Genomic DNA, 21745 nt, shown 5'->3' with positions numbered 1-21745 from the left:
TGAGCTTTTCTCTTTCCTTCTAGTTGTAGAATTTTCACTCGGCCAGCTTTCCTGTGGTTCTGGATGGTGTCCGTTCTGTCTTTTAGTTGTAGTTTTGAAATTGTTGTGCGAGGCAGCAGTTTAGGTGCTTACCTATGCCGCCATCTTGGTTTCTCCCCATTTTGAGTTTATTTTTGTGTATGGTGTAAGTTGGTGGTCTAGTTTCATTTTTTTGCATGTATCTGTCCAATTTTCCCAACACCATTTATTGAAGAGACTGTCTTGACTCCATTGTATGTTCATGCCTCCTTTGTCGAATATTAATTGTGCATAGTGGTTTGGGTCAATTTCTGGGTTCTCTCTTCTATTCTATTAATCTATATGTCTTTTCTTGTGCCAGTACCAGGCTGTTTTGAGAACAGTGGCTTTGTAATACAGCTTGATATCTGGTATTGAGATCCCACCTACATTGTTCTTCTTTCTCAGGATTGCTGCAGGCATTCGGGGTCTTTTTTTTATTCCAGATAAATTTTTGGAAAGTTCGTTCTAGGTCTGTGAAGTATGCCATTGGTATTTTAATGGGGAGTGCATTGAATCTATAGATTGCTTTGGGTAGTATGGACATTTTGATGATGTTGATTCTACCATTCCATGAACACGGTATGTTCTTCCATCTGTTTAATTCTTCCTCTATCTCTTTTTTCAGTGTCCTGTAGTTTTCTGCGTACCCCTCCTTGCTTTTTACCTTGACCATGTCATCAGCCTTCTAAGTGGTTTCCCTCTTAAATTATTTCCCCTAACATTTTTCTCCCCTGCCTATCCTCTATACTTTTGCTATTTCCTTCAAAATAAATTATACATGTGTTATTTATTTCCAGCTTTAAAAACTGGAGCTGACCTCCCATTGCTAAAAAAATAAAGCCCCACTAACATGTCCTTAAATCAGATAAGATAGTTCAGAGTGTGACCACTTGTAGCTTGTCTTGTCTTTCCTAACCCCCATTTCTCTTATACCCTGTGTTTAAGCCATAGCAAATGTGTTGTTCCCTGAAGATGCCATGTCCTTTGTCACTTTGGAGATGGGGTGGGGCAGGCAGAAGAGAAGAAAATGTAATGTATATTTATATTATCACTTTTTTTTTCCTACCTTCCTGAAAACAGCTATTGTTAATCTTTTTTTTTTTTTACAGAAAATTTTATTGTTCATGAACCTGTGGCATTCAGAATTCCATTGGATGAGATCTTTAGATGCAATAGTATATTGACTTTAGAAAAGAAAGATGTTGTCCAGCACTATTGGGATGTTCATGTACAAGCTTTTGTCCAAAATGGCACAGTGAGCACAAAAGGTGACTACTTAAAGTATATGTTTCTGTACTTGGGTCCTAAATTAAGATGAGTATACCAGGTAGCTTTGTTGAAGTTGTTACCTGCAAGCAAGCATATGCTAAGATTTATTCATAGTTTACACTGGACTGTAAAATTTTTATAAATAATAACAATTCTTATGGAATTTGTAATTTTAAGTTTATAATGTACCTCTTGATTTCAGAGAGGGAGAGAGAGATAGAAACATCAATGATGAGAGAGAATCACTGATCGGCTGCCTCCTGCACACCCCCCACTGGGGATTGAGCCTGCAACCCGGGCATGTCCCCTGACTAGGAATCGAACCATGACTTCCTATTTCATAGGTTGATGTTCAACCATTGAGCCATCCCGGCCGGGCTGGAATGGTATATTAAAATGCTTTATTCATAGTGTTTTCAGCCAATACAATCTAGTCTTTGTTTGATCAAATCCTCAAATAGTATTTGATCCTCGGCTCTTTCGATTTTGACGATGCAAGTCCAAAGCATAGAAATTATATTTCTGAGTTCTAATCTTGAATTTTATAAATTGGTTTTATATTTTTCATATAACTTTATGGAAATGTAACAATTTCTCATTCATCACTTCTGGGAAACTACCAACACTTCCTAAAAAGAGTTTGAAATGCCTATGATTTGCTATAGGGGTAACAAAAATAAAAAGTTCATTTGTATTTAAATCCTTCAATAATTTGTAAACCTTTGGGTAAACACTATCCTTCTTTATAGTGGTTGTATATGGAAGAGAATGGGGCAGGCCTACATTGGAGCAAAATGTTTTCAAACTTAAATCTCTGATTTTCACATAAGAGGCAGTGAAGTTTTGGGGAATAAAGGGACCTAAGGGTCTGAAATGATGGATGTGCAGCCGGCCATGTTTTTTTTTTTTTCTTTTTTTTTTTTTTTCTTAAGCCGGCCATGTTTGAGTAGATAAAGCATTTGTGTGTCGAGCCTGTCTGCTGTCTCATAACTCTCAGAGATTGTCTGCATATGAAGCAGCAGTTTGAGAAATCTGTCTCATGTATTTTAAAATATCTATCAAGGTATTCCCTCCCCTTCTTTTGGACTTCTATTATGATAAATAGTTTGCTCTTCCTAGTCCTTATGAGTTAAGAAAAAGTCTACTTTAGTTTATTTTGTCCTTTGTTTTAGAGTTTCTGTGTGATAAAGATAAAACTTCAACCACTGTCGTGCCCATTGCTCCCACAACTTTACCATCTCCTACTACAACACCTGCTCAAAAGGAAAAACCAGAGATTGGATCCTATTCAGTTAATAATAGCAATGGTACTTGTCTTCTGGCTACCATGGGGCTGCAGCTGAACATGACTCAAGATAAGGTATAGTTGTCTATAGACATCACTCAATATAATGTATGGTTGTTTATTTTTATGGCTACATTCTATTTGCATCTCCTTTCAAATAGTGTATCCTACATTCAGCTCAAGAGTAGTGTTACTTGAATGATGGCATTTTAAATGGAGATTTGATGTTGACTCATTGAGTTTTGATGAGTTTGGAGTTACTATAACCATGAAGAGTTAATGTCACTCTCGAGGTGTTATATCGGGCAGTGGGAAACCTAGCAGTTTAAAGGACTCTGGGTTTAGATTCCATTTGCCATCAGTAGATCAGGCAATATCAGAGTTGATCATTATTTCAGTCAGTTTAAATATAATTCCTTCACACTTTTATTGAAAACATGCACTATAGGTTGATGTATGGGAATAGTGTAGCTATCTATTTCTCCTGCTATTTGATTACTGGAATCATATAGATATGTCCACATACAGCATGGCACTTCTAGTTGCAGTGTTCCACTGAGGGTACAGAGGGTGTACCACCAACAAACAAATCCTATTTCCAGAGACCCATGACTTAAGCCAGACAGCTCTTGCTGCATAAATTATGTGTATTTTCATTTGGCTCCTTACTAAGGAAGCTTCCCTCTTGTTTTTCTTTCTTTTTTTTTAAAGTCATCTGTGTTACAGCTTGAGGGCCTGTGCCAACTTTGTTTGAAAGTAAGACATCATAAACTTAATTATCCAGACAAAAGAATTTTTTTGTTCTCCACTAAAATTGGTCTTATTAGATTATAAGGTTTTGTTGTAGACATTTGTGGCTAATCTGTACCTTCCTCCCTCCTTCTTCCCTTAAAGGTTGTTACAGTTATTAACATCAAACCCAATACAACTCACTTCACTGGCAGCTGCCATTCTCAAACTGCTCTACTTAGGCTGAACAGCAGCAACATTAACTATCTTGACTTTGTCTTTGCTGTGGTGAGTAATAGATTTTTCTAAAATTAGGCTTATTCTCTCAGAAAGACATCTGAAAGTATAAATAGAGGTGTGTGTGTGTGTGTGTGTGTGTGTGTGTGTGTGTTGGGGAGATATTTAGCTCTATTTTCCATTTCAACACTACTTAATTATAGAGTATAGTCCATTGATTCCTGTTAATCCCTCAGGGTCACCTCAATGGTCTGTGGCTGGACTCTTACATTAATGTTCACCAATTGTGGCTATTCTGCATTTATATAGATCTTAGAGTAGGAGCATGAATTAACCCACATCAAAAAAACTGTCTAGCCCAGCCAGCGTGGCTCAGTGTTTGAGTATCGACCTATGAACCAGGAGGTCACAGGTTCAATTCCTGGTCAGGGCATATGCCCAGGTTGTGGGCTTGATCACAATAGGGGGCATGCAGGAGGCAGCTGATCAATGATTCTCTCTCATCATTGATGTTTCTATCTCTCTCTTCCTCTCTGAAATCAATAAAAATATATTTAAAAAATAACTGTCTAATCTCTCCATATATAAAAAGTATATATACATATGTATGTGTATATATATATATGCACATGTATTCTTATAATTATCTATGTATATAAAAGCCTAAGCACCGTTAGGACCGGATGACCAAACAACTGGCTGGTAGCAATGATGTGCACTGACCACCAGGGGGCAGACGCTCAATGCAGGAGCTGCCCCCTGGTGGTCAGTGCGCTCCCACAGCCAATCTCCCATGGCTGGCCAACCTCCTGTGGTCCCTCCCCCGGCCGGTGGCCCAATTGGCCTGATCAGGACTGGGCGAGACGGCCCCGATCGGCCCTGATCGCCAGGCAGGTTGAGGGACCCCACCCATGTGCAAATTCATGCACTGAGCCGCTAGTATATATATAAAAGATAAAGTAATATCCATACTATTTTTCTCTATTATTGGTTAGAAAACTCTCATGTTTGTGGACTATAATATTTTAGGCATTTTGGAAGCTATACTATTTGTAATAGTACCAGTAATAACAGTTACATTTATTGAGTAATTGATATCTATAAGGCTCTGTATAAGTACTTTACATGCATTAATTCATTAAATCAAGACAGTTTATAATGGCAGCATTCAGGTTTTTGTTCATATTTGTATCAAGTGCTGAACCTTAAACAGAAAGTTCCAAGTTACACACATTCTCTACTTCTTGCTAGCATAAATGAATCATCGGGAACCTTTATTTTCACCTTCTCCAAAACAATTATTATCCCCACAATTTTTGGAGGGGTGTGTGTGTATCTAAGGGATGGGAAAATAGTCTCGACATCCGATATAGAAAAAATCAGTCTGTTACTATTTGTTTTATATCTGAACTTGGTTTACTGAATCTAAAACCTTTTTTCTCTATGGAATATAATGCCAAGAAATTTAGGATTATATTAGACAATTACAATTTAGAAAGGTTTACAAAAATCTTCCTTTTTCTAACATTCAAATCATTCCTCTGTTATACTACATATATGATCAGTGAATTACTATTAAAACCATTTAGTTACACTTGTCCTTTTCAATGTGGTAAGAGCAGGCCTCCCCAGACACATCCTCTTTTATTTTTATAAATATATTTCTATTGATTTCAGAGTGAGGAAGGGGGAGAGAGAGAGAGATAGAGATAGAAACATCAATGATGAGAGAATTGTTGATTGGCTGCCTCCTGCATGCCCCACACTGGGGATCGAGCCTGAAACTCAGGCATGTGCCCTGATCTGGAATCAAACCATGACCTCTTGGTTCATGGGTCTACACTCAACCACTGAGCCACACCAGCCAGGTGACACATTATCTTTTAAAGTTGCATGGTGATTATACTATAGTCACTAAGAATGAGGAAATTAATATTTTAGGTTTATTCCCTTTTGAATGATTGAGTTTGGTCTTTCTATATATGGTAAGATCCTAAAAGGACCATGGTTTCTTCTGACTCTCATGGGAAAATATTTAATAATTACAATATTTAATTTGCCTAGCAGACTATTTTAAAGTGCAATCCCAAATAGTTGTATTTTAACCATGCTACAGGCACTTTGAAAATTCAGAAAACACCTGTAATGTCACTAGAGTTCAGTGGGGCCCATCTCACCTTCATGATAGATGCTTCCAAAGGAGAATTTATTGAATTCCAGTGTATTATTTGCAGGATGCTATGGTGGGATACAAAGAAGGCATATATTCTTAAGGTGCCCACAATTTAGTGGTAAAGATAGAAATAGACAAATAATTACTGTTTTGTGGAAGGCCTTGAATGCCATGCTAAGACTTTTGAACTTGATTCTGTGAGCAATAGAGTACTGTAGAAGGTACATACAAAGTGAGATGAGTGTTAGACCAGAGGAAAATACAAGGTGCTATGGGAGTATAGAGGCTGGAGTGGTTAATTCTGGCTGTTGGTGAGTCAGGAAAGTTTAATGGAATAGATGACATTTGAGCTGGACCTTCAAGGATGGGTCATATTTGTACACAAGGGGAGTGAGTACAAAAGTACAGGTTATCTCTGGATAAAGGAACCCAGTCAAGGGAATGTAGCATGTTTAGTAAAAGATAAATATGGAAGAGTCATTGGGACAAATTGTGGAGAGCCTTGAATGCTGAGCCAGGACATAGCCTAAGCAGAGGAGAGATGTGAGGAGGTGGTCAAGTATTCCTTTATGCTTCCTTCTGAAATTTCTGAGTCTGTCCCCTCGTTTTCATTCCCTACTGCCTTTGCCCTGATTCCAGTTTGCATTACCTCATACCTGGACTATTCAGTCTCCTTAATTAATCCCTTTTCTTCCTCCCCTCCCTCAATGTTCTGCATCAGCTAATCTTCTTGAAGCACATCCCTTCCTCAGAAACCTTCAGTGGTTCTGTTTTGCCAGTAAGATAACATCTAAATTCCTGGCAGGATAGTTCTAGCCTCCCTCCCCAACACTGTGCAATGTAGTCTGCAATCCAGCTTTGTTTCCTTCGTTCCCTCTTCATGAATCTCATGCTTTCCTCACCTTGTTTTCTGTACACAATCCAGTGAGGTAGGAGATAGGTAGTAACCAGCACACAGGCTCTGCAGCCAGACTTCCTGCATTCAAATCCCAGCTCACTGACTACTAACCATATAGCCTCTGGGAAAGTTACTTAACATCTCTTCACTTTGATTACCCCATCTCAAAATGGGGTGGTGTAATCCTATCTAATAAAAGAGTAATATGCAAATTGACCATCACTCCAACACACAAGATGGATGCCCCCATGTGGACACAAGATGGCCAGCAGGGAGGGCAGTTGGGAGGGACCAGGCCTGCAAGGGAGGGCAGTTGGGGGCGATCAAGCCTGCAGGGAGGGCAGTTAGGGGTGACCAGGCTGGCAGAGGAGGGAAGTTGGGGGCGACCGGGCCTGCAGGGAAGGGCAGTTGCGGGGGACCCAGGCCTGCAGGGGAGAGCAGTTGGCGGGGGGACCAGGCCTGCAGGGGAAGGCAGTTAGGGGTGACCAGGCCTGTAGGGGAGGGCAGTTAGGGGTAATCAGGCTGGCAGGGGAGCAGTTAGGCATCAATCAGGCTGGCAGGGGAGTGGTTAGGGAGTGATCAGGCTGGCACACAGAAGCGGTTAGAGGCAATCAGGAAGGCAGGCAGGTAAGCAGTTGGGAGACAGCAATCCTGGATTGTGAGAGGGATGTCCAACTGCCCTCGAGGGGTCCCAGATTGGAGAGGGTGCTGGCTGGGCTGAGGGACACCCCCCACCCCCGTGCACGAATTTTGTGCACTGGGCCTCTAGTTATTCAATGAAGCTTCGTATGTAAAGCTTAAAGAACAGTGCTTGGCACTTAGTAAGTTCTCAGATGCTAGTATACTTGTGTTTACACTTATTTTTTAAAAATATATTTTTATTGATTTCAAAGAGGGAGGGAGAGGGAGAGATAGAAACATCAATGATGAGAGAGAATCACTGATCGGCTGCTTCCTGCATGCCCCTCACTGGAGACTGAGCCCATAACCCGAGCATGTGCCCTTGACCGGAGTCGAACCCGGGACCCTTCAGTCCCTAGACTGACGCTCTATCCAATGAGCCAAACCAGCTAGGGCATGATTGCACTTATTTTCTACCTTTACTCATGTTGTTGCCTTCTTGAATACCCTTTTCTGTTTGTTTTCTAATTGAATCCTACCCAATTCAAATGGCCCATCCCTAAGCTTGCATTACTTTTGCTCCTCCCTTAATTGGAAGTAATTTTTCTCCTTTTTATTTTCATAACTTAATCACTTTCTTTTTGTAATATGGTTATTTATGTACAGTACATATATAAATTTAGGGCTGTTAATTGTTTAATATCTGAACTTGGTTTCTTTTTTTTAAAATAAATCTTTATTCAGATTATTACAATTATTTCTCCTTTTTCCCCCCATAGCTCCCCTCCACCCATTTCCCACCCCACCTTCTGCCCTTACCTCCCCCGCACTGTCCTCATCCATAGGTGTATGATTTTTGTCCAGTCTCTTCATGAACCCCCCATACCCCTTTCCCCCTGAGAATTATCAGTCCACACCCTTTCTATGTCCCTGATTCTATTATATTCACCAGATTATTCTGTTCCTCAGGTTTTTAATTCACTTGATTTTTAGGTTCACTTGTTGATAGATATGTATTTGTTGTTCATAATTTTTCTCTTTACTTTTTTCTTCTTCCTCTTCTTTAAGAATACCTTTCAGCATTTCATATAATACTGGTTTGGTGGTGATGAACTCCTTCAGCTTTTTCTTATCTGTGAAGCTCTTTATCTGCCCTTCAATTCTGAATGATAGCTTTGCTGGGTAGAGTAATCTTGGTTGTAGGTTCTTGCTATTCATCACATTGAAAATTTCTTGCCACTCCCGTCTGGCCTGCATAGTTTCTGTTGAGAAATCAGCTGACAGTCGTATGGGTGCTCCCTTGTAGGTAACTAACTGTTTTTCTCTTGCTGCTTTTAATATTCTCTCTTTGTCTTTTGCTCTTGGCATTTTAATTATGATGTGTCTTGGTGTGGTCCTCTTTGGATTCCTTTTGTTTGGGGTTCTGTGGGCTTCCTGGACTTGTAAGTCTATTTCTTTCACCAGGTGGGGGAAGTTTTCGGTCATTATTTCTTCCAATAGGTTTTCAGTATCTTGCTCTCTCTCTTCTTCTGGCACCCCCATAATTCTGATGTTGGTACGCTTGAAGTTGTCCCAGAGTCTTCTTACATTATCTTCAACTTTTTGGATTTTTTTTTTTTTTTGCTTTTTGCTTTTTCTGTTGAGTGTTTTTTGCTTCTTTGTATTTCAATTCTTTGACTTGATTCTTGTGTTCCTCTAGTCTGTTTTTGGGTCTCTGTATAATATTTTTTATTTCAGTCGTGTATGTTTAATTTCTAGTTGGTCCTTTTTCACATCTTCGAGTGTCTCGTTATATTTATCGGCCTTTTCTAGGATATTCTTAAAAAGCCTTATAACCGTGGTTTTGAATTCTATATCCAGTCATTTGTTTTCCTCCATTTCTTTCGTTTGTTATCTGATTCTTTGATGCCGCATTTTCACTGCTTCCCTGAGTTGGTAAGGTAGATTTGTGTGCTAGGTTTCCAATATGGCCCAGTGGGTCTGCCTCCCCAGTTAACCTGAGGTGGACACTCTTGGTGCACCCCTTTGTGGACTGTGTGTACAGCCTTGTTGTAATTAAGTCTTTATTGTTGTTGGTATCACTGGGAAGAATTGACCTCCAGGCCAGTTGGCTGTAAGGATCAGCTGTGTCTATGCTGGGAGAAGTTCGGTGCTGGAGACAGCCTTATAGGATTAGACTTGCCAAATTGCAATAGCCTCTGTGCTCAGCTTGGATGGGGTGGAGTCTCAGTCTTGGCTTCCCGTCAGCCTTGCCCTTGTGCGCACGTGCGCGCCTTCAGACCTCTGCCTTCCTGGCTCCCGAGTCTCCGCCCGAGAGTCCAGACTCCCCCCACAAGAGTGTGGGTCCCCAGGGGCTCGCCTGGAACCGGGGTTCACTGCAGTCAGAACTGGGGCCCAGTGCAGTCAGGAGCCTCTGACTCCCTTCCACTAGGGAAAGCCTGTGGCAACCTCCGCAGCCTTTGTGTGCACTGGCATGCGCGCGCCTTCAGACTTCTGCCTTTCCTAGCTCCCGAGTCTCCGCCCAAGAGTCCAGACTCCCCCCGTAAGAGCGTGGGTCCCCAGGGGTTCGCCCGGAACTGGGGTTCAGTGCAATCAGAACTGGGGTTCAGTGCGGTCGGAAGCTTCCTTCCCCCTTCCACCAGAGAAAGTCAGCCAGGCTCTCAGCCGCCCTTCCTCTCTGTGTGCACAAAGACCCTTTGCCGTACCTCCAATTCTCTGTGAGCTTTTCTCTTTCCTTCTAGTTGTAGAATTTTCACTCAGCCAGCTTTCCTGTGGTTCTGGATGGTGTTTGTTCTGTCTTTTAGTTGTAGTTTTGAAATTGTTGTGCGAGGCAGCAGTTTAGGTGTTTACCTATGCCGCCATCTTGGTTTCCTGAACTTAGTTTCTTGAACCTAAAACCTTTTTTCTCTATGGAGTATATGCTGAATAATTGAGGATTATATCTAATTATATTTTAGAAAGGTTTACAAAAAATATTTCCTTTTCTAACATTCAAATCATTCCTCTGTTATAGTACACATATGACCAGTGAATATAATATTAAATTCCAAGACCCACTGGAACATTCCAAGACCCCCAGGGGATGTTTAAAACCACAGATAGTACCACACCCTGTATATACTGTGTTTTCTCCTGTACATGCATACTGATGATAAATTTAATTTATAAATTTGCCACAGTAAGAGATTAACAATAAATAATAAAATAGAACAATTAGAACAATATACTGTAATACAAATTATGTGAATTTGGTTTCTCTCTCTACAAATATCTGGAATTTTCCATTTAAGATTTGTGTGCTGTGGTTGATCATGAACAACTAAAATCGTGGAAAGTGAAACTGCAGAAAGCAAAACTGGATAATGGGGGACTACTGTATTTATCTTATCTTCCCTGGCAGATTGCAAACGGGGGGTGGAGGGCGCAGGATTCAAATCTGGTTCATTTTGTTACCTCCCTGGAGCACTTCAATATGTTACCTTGTACATACTAAGCACTGACATAATTGGAATGACTGGCTAGTCAGCTGAGTGCTTCAGAAAAATAATAGCAGAGAAGGAAAGCTTGAGCTTGAGAGGCTGAAAGGCAGAGAGCTCAGTTAGAGGCAATTATGATCCAAGCTAGAGGTGGGGAGGGCTTAGCAAGTGACAGGAGGAATAAAATGGAGGAAATTAATTGTGGAGTGTCTGAGAACCATATACTATATCTCTGGTCCAAAAATTGGAAACAAAATGCAGAGGAAAAGGGTTTCTGTCCTGTTTTGTATTCTCTACTTAGTTACAATTTATTCTAATATTAAATTCCAATACCCACTGAAACATTCCAAGACCCCAGGGGATTACAGCTCTGCTGAGCACAGCAATTAGACCTGTAGAATACTTTCTGTTGAATAAAGGTCTAATTCATAGTTTTATCTTTTGGGTAATGGTATTAGATTGCTTTTATTCTGTAGAAAGTAACTACCTGTAAAATTATTTGCAGTGTAATATCAGTTTCAGCCTGTATATCTAGTCAGCTGTAATAGAGATGAGCTCTGTAAATTATCTGATATGAAACAGTCCTTATGATGTGTTGATTAACTGCAAACTCATTTTTTTAAATAGAAAAATGAAAACCGATTCTATCTGAAGGAAGTGAATGTCAGCATGTATTTGGTTAATGGCTCTGGTAAGCAAAATATTGGCCTCGGGGTAAAGAGTGTGTGTTACACTGAAGGAATAGAAACCATAATTGTCTTGTTACCAAATAGTGTCTTATCTAATGGGACAGAAGATTTTGTGTGAAAAATCATACTTTGACTACAACTTAAAATCAGTAACTTAGCACTATAGTAGTCTATCATTGTGGGTAATAGTTAAGGATGTGACTGATTTTTAGACTATAGAAACATCTATAGAAAAAGCAAGGAACAGTGATAGATAATGACTAGAATTAGTGAGTTGATTATATTGTAAGGTACAAAATGTTGAATCATTGTATTGTACACATGAAACTAATATAATATTGTATACCAACTATACTTAAATTTAGAAAAAAAGAAAGATAGGGAACCTAGTGATGGGAAGAATTGCTTTTTTTAGGTAGACCTTATACCCCAAGCTCTTATACTTCACTGAAAAATCCTGAGGACAGTCTCACTTTTTATGTTAATAGGATAAGAAGTTACTAACGTATTTTTTTTCTTTAAAGTTTTCAGCATTGCAAATAACAATCTTAGCTACTGGGATGCCCCCCTGGGAAGTTCTTATATGTGCAACAAAGAGCAGACGGTTTCAGTGTCTGGAGCATTTCAGATAAATACCTTTTATCTAAGGGTTCAGCCTTTCAATGTGATAGAAGGAAAGTATTCTACAGGTAAGAGTCAAACCAGTTTTATTAATAATTGATAGTCTTTTGTTGATTTTTCCTTTGAGTCATGGAAACTTAAGCATTGAACTAAAGAAATATAAACTCCCCTCTCGACTCCATTGTAGAGTTCTCAAAGCCTTGAGCAAGTTGTGTCACTCTATATTTGGCTCATCATTTTGCTCAACGTAGATTTTCATGTGATCTGAAAACCATTTGCAACAAACTTCTTAAAAAAGCTAAAAACTGATAAAAGCTTCACATGAGCTTTACTTAAGGTAGGGACGTTTCCCCAAGGTTTTAGTTTGTGAGAAGGATGGCACTTGAGAGCAGCAGCTTTGAGCATCTGGCATCTGCCTTGGGGCCATCTTCTAGCTGGAAACATTTTCATACTTGAATAAAAGCAGTTTGGTCATATTTTGTTGAGACAAAAGATTATGGTAGCAAAGCCTCAAATATCAGGAACTATGCTTTGGCCAGCCAGAATGAGCTGGAGAATTTAAAAAGCATGTGCCAGTGTGAATGAGCCTTTTTGAAGATCTTCTTAGTCCTTATGATAGTGTTTATCAGATTTTTAATGAAACCTTTGCAAGCGGCTCATTACAGTGTTTATATGAGTATGAAAGATGCATTTGGCATTACAAGATTAAAATTTGCATGAAGGAAAAAGTACATAAAATTCTTTAATTGACTTGACCTTTTAAACCATTTACTTAAAATGGTTGGTTTGTGGATTGCAGCTCAGCTGAGCACAGCTATCCAGTCATCCACAGCATTTTAAACAATTAATTCCATGGTTTAGAACAGGGGTGGGGAACGTTCAGCCCGTGGGCCTTATAAGGCCCACTAAATCATTTGGTCTGGCCCTGCCGAGGCATTAGGGTGAATTAAATAAATGTTTTACCAAATATAGTAGGCTCATTTTTAAGTTGATAATTTTGTGTGGCCCACGAACGTTATAAATATCCATCTGGCCCTTGGCAGAAAAAAGGTTCCCCACCCCTGGTTTAGAAAGAAATGTAGAAGATGTGTTTAAAAATCAATATGCTTTGAGCCATTCAGCTACTTTTTCAGTAGTGCTGAATACCTAGCCTGACTTGGTTAGGTCACAGTAAATTGGGTTCTTCACCCTACTACCATTCTTATGACAAGAGAGGTTAATCACACTTTAAAATTTTTAAAAACATTTATTTTTCCCTTTTGTTTGTTTTTCTTTTTTACTTCAATTATTTTGATCCTTTAATAATTTTCTTCTTGAGTCTTTATCTAGCTCCTCTACATTATTACCTTAATTTTAGGTCCAGATTTGTGTTTAGAATTTAAAATTATTTGCAGTGTAATATCAGCTCAAGCCTGTATATCTAGTCACCTGTAATAGAGATAAGCTCTGTAAATTCTCTAATTTGAAACTTTGCTTTTTATGTACATAGAATTTAAAATGTCACCCAAAGGAGTATACAACATTTAATATAAGGGTAGGCAAAATAGGTCTATAGTTATGAGTACACGAAACAGTTTTTTCTTGTATTATTATTTTGTATTTTTCCATATGAACAACTTTAATCTGCTTTTGCCAATCCCTGTGTTGATAATGAATGCATCACCAATTTGTTGGGCTATGCTCTTGACTGTGGGTGCCTATAAATACAACGCACTGGTAATACTTGACTATATAGGAGAAAGAAATAGACTTGTAGTAAGGTAAAAGAGTGTTGATTGGATTTTACTGGATCAGACTACTCCCTAGGAATAGAAAAAATATTCTATCGACTGCCAATCCTGACCAGATTGATAAATGTATGATAAATGTAATAAACACACTCAAAGTAGTAAGAGGTCCCAGTTTCTTGACTTTTGCAGCCACTAAAATCATGTACTCTAAGTCAGGGATCTGTATACTTTTCTATAAAAGCCCAGACAGTAAATGTTTAAGTTTTAAAGGCCATATGGTCTCTCTCACAACTAGTCAGCTCTGCTATTGTAGCACGAGAACAGCCACAGACAATAACCAAATGAGTATGCCTGTATTCCAATAAAACTTTATTTGTGGGTACTGAAATTTGAATTTCATATAATTCTCATGTCTCAAAATATTCTTTTTTGTTTCTTTTAAACCATTTAAAAATGTTTAAAAGCCATTTTTAGCTCTTGGGCCAAATTTGGCCCATGGGCTAGTTTGCCGTTCTCCGTCTAAAGGATTCCAGAGCTAGTCTGGCCATCCTAATCCCATGATTAAACCATCCTGATCTGGTCCCAGTCTCCCAAAAGACATTCAACTCTACCACCAAGAGGCTCATCTGGCCATGTGAAATGGGCTAGATTAGCTTGCTTCATTTTAAATAAAGTAATACTCCTGTTTTGGAAAGGATTTTGCATATAAATAAAGAAACATGTACTCACGTATGCGTTTACTCATAAATACGAATATATATGTATTCATATATATTAATATATGTACAAACATACATGAATGAAAGAACAAATGAGTTTCAGGATTTTAATTCTAGAGCAATCTATAATATTCTGTAGCTTTATCTTTAAAATATACCTGTCTTAATTACTTAAAGTTGAACTTGTAAGAGCACTTCTAACTTTTGAATCAACATCTTTTACTTTTGGACATTCTTTTTTTATTATACTCATTATTTGTTACACACTTTTTCTCACCTACAGCCCAGGAGTGTTCGCTGGATGATGACACCATTCTAATACCAATTATAGTTGGTGCTGGTCTTTCAGGCTTGATTATCGTTATAGTGATTGCTTACCTAATTGGCAGAAGAAAAAGTTATGCTGGATATCAGACTCTGTAACACTAATGCATATGTGATCTCTGTTTCAAAGTAATAAAGCAAGTACAAGTTCCAACATGCAATACTATTCAATTTAAGGTATATTTACTTTTAGTTCTAATCTTAGAACCAGTGGTATGGGGGGGTTTGTACTTAAATAAATACAAACACCCCAAAACTATGAACTACAAATTGGTCATGTGAATTTGGTTTTCCTAACCAAGGCATTTAAATCTGTTGTTTTACAGCCAAAGGCATGTGAAAAATTACCTGGATTATAGGTTCTATTTTATTGGCTTGAATTAGTGTTTCAGTGTTTTTACTTTAGTCATTCTGACTAGAAATATACAGTTTAGGAAAAACAGGTTTTAAAAAGATTTGTTTTCTTGCATGTGGTTGAATTGAGACAGTACATTCTACAGTGGATTTGTACTTGCTCCTTTTGCATTTTTTTTCTGTGATTTTGTTTGCAGGTTAACTTAGCTGCTTTGACATTACTACACATTTGACCTAATAGAGATATGCCAGCAGATTTGAATAGGCTAATATTATGTTCTTAGCAATGACTGCTTTCCTAATGCTTTTTGAATACATTTGTATTTAATGTGGCTGTAATGACAAAAGATGCAAAGCTTTTGAAATTTTAGAATAGGTGTTAAGCTTATTGTTTAATCCCTTCTGGGAAAAAAAAAAACCCTGAATATTTCAATCTTTTAAATTGCAAGATATAAGACTATTCCAGCTGGGCATTTTAATTTTCTAGGTGCTTTAGAGATAATTGCTAGGCAGTGCCAATTTCGGGCCTTTGTCATTTTACCTGTAAATTGGTCTCTACCTGCAGAGCTAAAGTTAATGTAGACTTCTCTTTAGACTTCCAGTATCCTTGATGGTAGTAGTATCTTTTATTCCATTTTTATCTTTTCTTTTCCTTAAAGAAGAAATGCCAGTATGTCCTAGAACCTAGATAAAGTAGGGCACTTACACCTATAAAGTAACTTGCACCTAACCCAAAAGTCTCAATCTTCTCCATTAAAATGTTGTTCTTTTTTTTTTTTTTTTAAAGAGTTGTTCTTTGTTTCCAGCTTACAGTGATTGCTACAACATTTACTAATTTGGCTTTCCTATTTAAATGGTTATATGCTAATCAAAACTTACATTATTATTGTTCATTATGGTAGAATCATTATTAATTTATGTATTTTGTGTTCAGTTTTATCCTCTGGGGAGATGAACCAGTTGTCCATCTACCGTGAACCACCTAATGTTTATATGAGAAAGCAAAACATTTCAGCTTCATAGTTAACATATCAAGTATTTCTTGCTGTTTCTAGCTGTTTTTTATTGGAATGGCTGATCAAATATTTAGAAATTGTTAATATACAGCCATATACCAAAGGTGCCTGAGTTGTTTTTTTGGCGGGAGGGGGGGGGGTAGGAGATTGTATAACCCTGTTCACTGGAAAATGACATATCTGGGTTCCGAAGTATTATTGATGTTGAATTAATTTGGTAGTATAACTAAAAACACATGCACAAACACACACAAGCAATTGCCTGTTAGCATGTGTATACCTATAACTATCTTTCCAGTTATATTGGAGTGCTGAATATTTTTTCCCACTTAAATTTGCTCTGTTTAGAGTAGCCTGAAATTCTTACTGGCTCAGAATCAGATTCCTGATCAACCCCTCTCTTAAAGCTACAATGAGCTGCATTGTCAGCTTAAGGCACTTATAAAAGACAAAATATAAATCTGATTTTTAAAAATATTTTTATTTAAATAGTATGTTATTTTAAGATTGTTAACCTTAAAAGAATGGATAATGCTTATAAGAATGTAGGTCTTAGATGTTTCTAATGAGTCAAAACAAAGCAGCTTTTTTAAAAAAGAGATTAAAGCATAAGTGGGTGGCACTGGCTTAATGCTGTTAATGTTTCTAAAAGTTTCTACATTTAATTATATATCTGATTCATATGAAAATATCTCCCATTAACACTGTTTTCTAGAAAATCTGACTTCATTGAATATTTTTGTATCTTACGTGGGCCAGTTTATATACGGTTATTTCCTACAGCCACATGCTCTTTGTACCTTTCGTAGTTTCATTTGCTTTACCGGGTTTACACCTTGATGGTCTAACACTCTAGATGGTTCTGAGTGTTTTTCATGTGTTAGCATTTATTTAAAGAAACTGGTCCATGTAAATACTTCTCATGTTTTTCTTTCAAATGTTTAAGCCACTAGTTGATGTATGGTATTTCTCTAGATATTTGCTTGTCCATTTGCTCAACATATTGCTTCTAAAACAAACAATAAAGGTTATTTTATTTCTTAAGGAAATTTGTTCACGTTATTTCCCATTGGTTGAAGTCAAGATTTTGTACATCACATAATGGCAATTTCCTCCAAAAGGAAAAACTTTACAAATGCTTAGAAATAGAACTAAATTATTTCCAAAATGTTCTGTTGTGTTATTACTATCTGGAAGAGTGGTCCAATACATGGGTCTTTACTGATGCTGGGCTGGCTACAGTATAAGAATCACCTGGGAAACTTGTTATAAAAATTCAAGTTCCAGGCACCATTCCTAGAGTACTTAATATTTAATTTAGCAGGTCTGGGATAAGGTGTGTGTGCGTGCGTGTGTGCGTGCGTGCGTGCGTAAGCAAGCTCCTCAGCCAGACCTGGTGTGTAGCCAATTGTGGAACCAGCAATCAAGAATATTCATTTAAGCCATAGCTGGTTTGGCACAGTGGATAGAGCGTTGGCCTGCAGACTGAAGGGTTCCAGGCTCGATTCTGGTCAAGGGCACTACCTTGGTCACAGGCTTGATTCCCCAGCCCTGGTCAGGGTGTGTGCGGGAGGCAACCAATTGATGTGTCTCTTTCACATCGATTATTCTGTCTTTCTCCCTTCCTTCCGCTCTCTCTAAAAATCAATGGAAAAATATCCTCGAGTGAGGATTAACAACAACAACAAAGTAATATTTATTTAATAGTGAAAAGCATCAGAGTATCTTGTGCATTTTTCTCAACTCCTAAAATGAGGCTGATATTTCATACCTATACATAGCAGCTATGCATTGCAGCCATATAATCCAAACTATTGATTTGAACCAAAATAGGATTGTGTGCAATCTCTCACTCTAAAATATTTGAGCCTTAGTATATCACACACACACAAAAAATTTAGCAATCTGGCTCATAACTTTCCTCTGGATTACCCAGTTAAGCCATGTGACTGCCAGTTAATCATCACAGCTCCCACCTTTGCTATTAGCTTCCATGTCACTTTGGCCAAGCTGCTTAACTTCTGGGGTCTTAAAGCTGTGAGCTTTATTTCTCTATTTCTTTTGAGTGGTAGTTTTCCATTTCAGTGAAGATTTGAGTATATTTACCAGTAGAAGGAATCTGATAAGAAGCTCCTTATTATGTATCAAGAACATAACTTTACATACAGTGTAAAATGCACCATCTTGTTTCTTTTCTTTTTTAGGAGGAATTCTCATAAGACACACATATTTTTTAAGATTATAGCATTTCATCTCTGTTTAGGTCAATAATGTTAAATTGGCTTGGGGTCATCTCTCTCCCACCCTTTTCCTTATCTATTACCTTGGTAGCTAACTTTCTGCATCAAAATTGCCATATTTTGTTTTTGAAAGTAGTATAGACATATTTGGGTGATACTCAATAGCTTGAGGTATCTTTTCAGATTCATGTGATATAGTTCAGTTTGGTTATAGATCTAAAAGATATATAATAAAAGAAGATGTCACATAAGAATGTAATTCCTAACACTGACTTTTACAAAGAGAAATTTGACACAATTGATTTTAAGAGGAGTTTTTGTTTTACATTTTTAAATAAATGTTTATCTCAAAAAATGTGTATCTCAGCTTTCCAACTCACACTGAATATTATTTTTGAAAGATTTCTGCACAGAAATTTGAAGATAACAGGTTTTTTTAATCTATAAGAAACTTCGTTGAAATTTCAATGCCCATGAATAGTTTTTAATCTTTAAAAATCTTTCCTGCTTCTCTGACTATTAAACTCTTCCAAAAATACACTTTTCCTTTCCCCCAAAATATTTTCAGTACCGTCTCAAGTGTACATTAGGCAAATAAATCAGTTCAAAATGACTTATAGAGTGCTCGCTTCGGCGGCACATATACTAAAATTGGAACAAAATGACTTATAGAATGAGATTTTATTTTCTTCAGGATGTGATCCTATTAAAATTCCTGTTTTACCAAAATATCTTCCCATTACTTAAAGAATCCTTAAAGGCTGGATGCACAAAATCATTATTTATTATAAATTAATACTTCACATGCTAATTGAGAGCATTTTAAATAAGTAACAACATCTAGAAAGATCTTTGTAAGAGTGGAATTGCCTTTTTGATCTACTTTGGGAATATTTGTCTTACATGAAAGCTTTATTAGCACTATTTGTGAAAACTGTTTCAGTACTAGGTCAAATACCCAATTTGGGAAAGATGACTATGAATCAATTGCCAGAATTAGAAATTAATCTAATGAATTTTTTAAAAATCCAATTTATATTAAATTCAAGGCATAATACTATAAGGTGTATGTTACCTAATAGTTTATGTGCTGGGTGATAATTTGGGAAATTGAAGGGGAGGATCTAACTGGGTGCTCTTAACAAACACCATGTATTTACAAGTCACATCTAGCAACCTCAGCTATCTGGATTTTTAACAGGACCAAGAAGCAGGTAAAAAAAAATCATTGAGCTGGTAGCCACAGTTGATGTCATAAAGTCCATAAACTCCAGGACTGCATCTTGTTCCCAGTTATTGCCCCAGAGGCTAGTGTGGCACATTTCTTAAATACAAGCACAATCAGAATTGCCTTGCAGCCTGTTCATTCTTATTTTTGACACAAATTCTAATAAGTTTAATTATCTGATTTGTATATCCCTGGTAGATTGCCAGCTAGGAGGAGATCTAGGGCAGTGGTTCTCAACCTTTCTAATGCCACGATCCTTTAATACAGTTCCTTATGTTGTGGTGACCCCCAACCATAAAATTATTTTCGTTGCTACTTCATAACTGTAATTTTGCTACTGTTATGAATCGTAATGGAAATATCTGTGTTTTCCGATGGTCTTAGGCGACCCTGCTGGTGACCCCACAGGTTGAGAACCGCTGCTGTAGAGCCTAAGACCATCGGAAAACAGATATTTCCATTATGATTCATAACAGTAGCAAAATTACAGTTATGAAGTAGCAACGAAAATAATTTTATGGTTGGGGGTCACCACAACATGAGGAACTGTATTAAAGGGTAGAGGCATTAGAAAGGTTGAGAACCACTGATCTAGGGCATTAAGAGACAAGGAAATGGAAAAATAGTAAGAAGTGGTGATTCAACATCCTAGCCTTCTTCCCTTTTTGCAAACGTATCTCTATCTGAACCACTTGTTCCTTCCTCTTCTTCAGTCTCAGTAAGTGTTCTCTTCCTGGTCAGTGCTTCTAGAATCCCATTTCTACCTCTTAGGAAACCTTGTACTATTCAGCATCTCCAACCTGTCAGATACTAATGGCCCTTTCCCTCATCCTATAAACACCTTGAAGTATCCCTTCTTGACCTTGTATCCCCTTATAATTACCTCCCCACTGTCCTTTCTATTATTCTAAACTTCTTGAAAGGAGTATTGTGTGTTCCCCATCCCAAGTTCTTGATCTTCTACCAGTCACTCCTTGTTCACTCTTAAACCTGCAGCAATTTGACTCATAGCCCTCACCTTCCATATTGCTAGATCCAATTGCAATTTCTCAGACTTCTCTAATATTTTACACTATTCTCCCACACTACCCGAAACTGTTTCCTTCATTGACTTCTGTGGCACTATTTTCTACCTGCCTTTTCTACTTTTTTTCCTGCTCCTTGATCCCTCAAATAGTGGTGTTCCCAAGGGCTTTGCCTCTGGTCCTCTTTTTACTACTTTCTGTCACTGAAAAATATCTTTGTGGTTTAACTACCACTTAGGTTCATCAACCACTTGACTCAGACATAGGTATTTTAAACTCAGCAGATCTAACACTGAACATCCCCATCTTGCACATATCCCTCTCTACCCTCCCCCATACACAAAATTTAAAAAATTAACCCCCACACAAAAATAACTACAAACAGAACTGAAAGGCATATATTCTTCCTCCTGTATTCCCTATCGTCATGAACTAGCACTGGCATCTACATAGTCACTCAAGCTGTGTGGAATTGGAATCCATTCAAATTATCTCCTATCACACCTCTGACATCCATTTGGTCAATTCTGCCTTCTAATCGGATCTCTAGCCTGTCCCTTATGCATTTCCACTTCGTTAACCCAGTTCAGGACCATATTATTGGACATCTGAACTCTAGCAATAGAGGTGCTTTCTAACTTAATAATACCAGTCTTCCACCTGCCATAACTTCCTGACTAAAATCCTGCTGCACTTTTTTTTTTTTGGCCATCAGATAAGGCCAAAACTACTAGAGCATACAATGCCTTTGTGAGCTGGTCCTAGTACCCCTTTCCTGCTGCTTTTCCAGCCAAGAGTACCTCTTGATCTGATGTTCTAGCTATGCCAACCTTTTTGCGTTTCTCCTAAAGTGCCATGTTTTCATACCTTCCTTATTTTTGTCTGTGCTGTTCCCTATATCTGGAGTGCCTTTTCCCCATTACCTGCATAGTTAATTCCTACTCTTCATTTTAAAATTTATCTTTATTGTTGAAAGTATTACAGATGTCCCTCTTTTTCCCCCCATTGACCCCCTCTACCCATCCCCTGCCCCAGACCTTCACTCCCCTAT

The 21745-nt window shown here is 37.9% G+C and overlaps 1 protein-coding gene across 4 annotated transcripts in view; it reads left to right on the top strand.

Annotated features, from left to right (window-relative positions):
* Positions 1 to 21745, top strand: part of LAMP2 (lysosomal associated membrane protein 2) — a 59404-nt gene that overhangs the window by 19910 nt on the left and 17749 nt on the right. For 3 of the 4 annotated variants that reach the window (XM_080653417.1, XM_080653414.1, XM_080653416.1), the window contains exons 4-8: positions 1170 to 1328; positions 2502 to 2689; positions 3509 to 3631; positions 11376 to 11439; positions 11962 to 12126. In XM_080653417.1, coding sequence (XP_080509543.1) covers positions 1170 to 1328; positions 2502 to 2689; positions 3509 to 3631; positions 11376 to 11439; positions 11962 to 12126 — 699 coding nt within the window. Of the gene's footprint in view, positions 1 to 1169; positions 1329 to 2501; positions 2690 to 3508; positions 3632 to 11375; positions 11440 to 11961; positions 12127 to 14790; positions 17251 to 21745 lie in introns of those variants that run through there. The other variant, XM_080653415.1, reaches the window with a different exon arrangement.

Source organism: Plecotus auritus (genome assembly GCF_963455305.1).
Source record: "Plecotus auritus genome assembly, chromosome: X".
NCBI lineage: Eukaryota > Metazoa > Chordata > Mammalia > Chiroptera > Vespertilionidae > Plecotus > Plecotus auritus.
The sequence above is the reverse complement of the archived record's forward strand: the minus strand, read 5'-3'. Positions and strand labels throughout refer to the sequence as shown.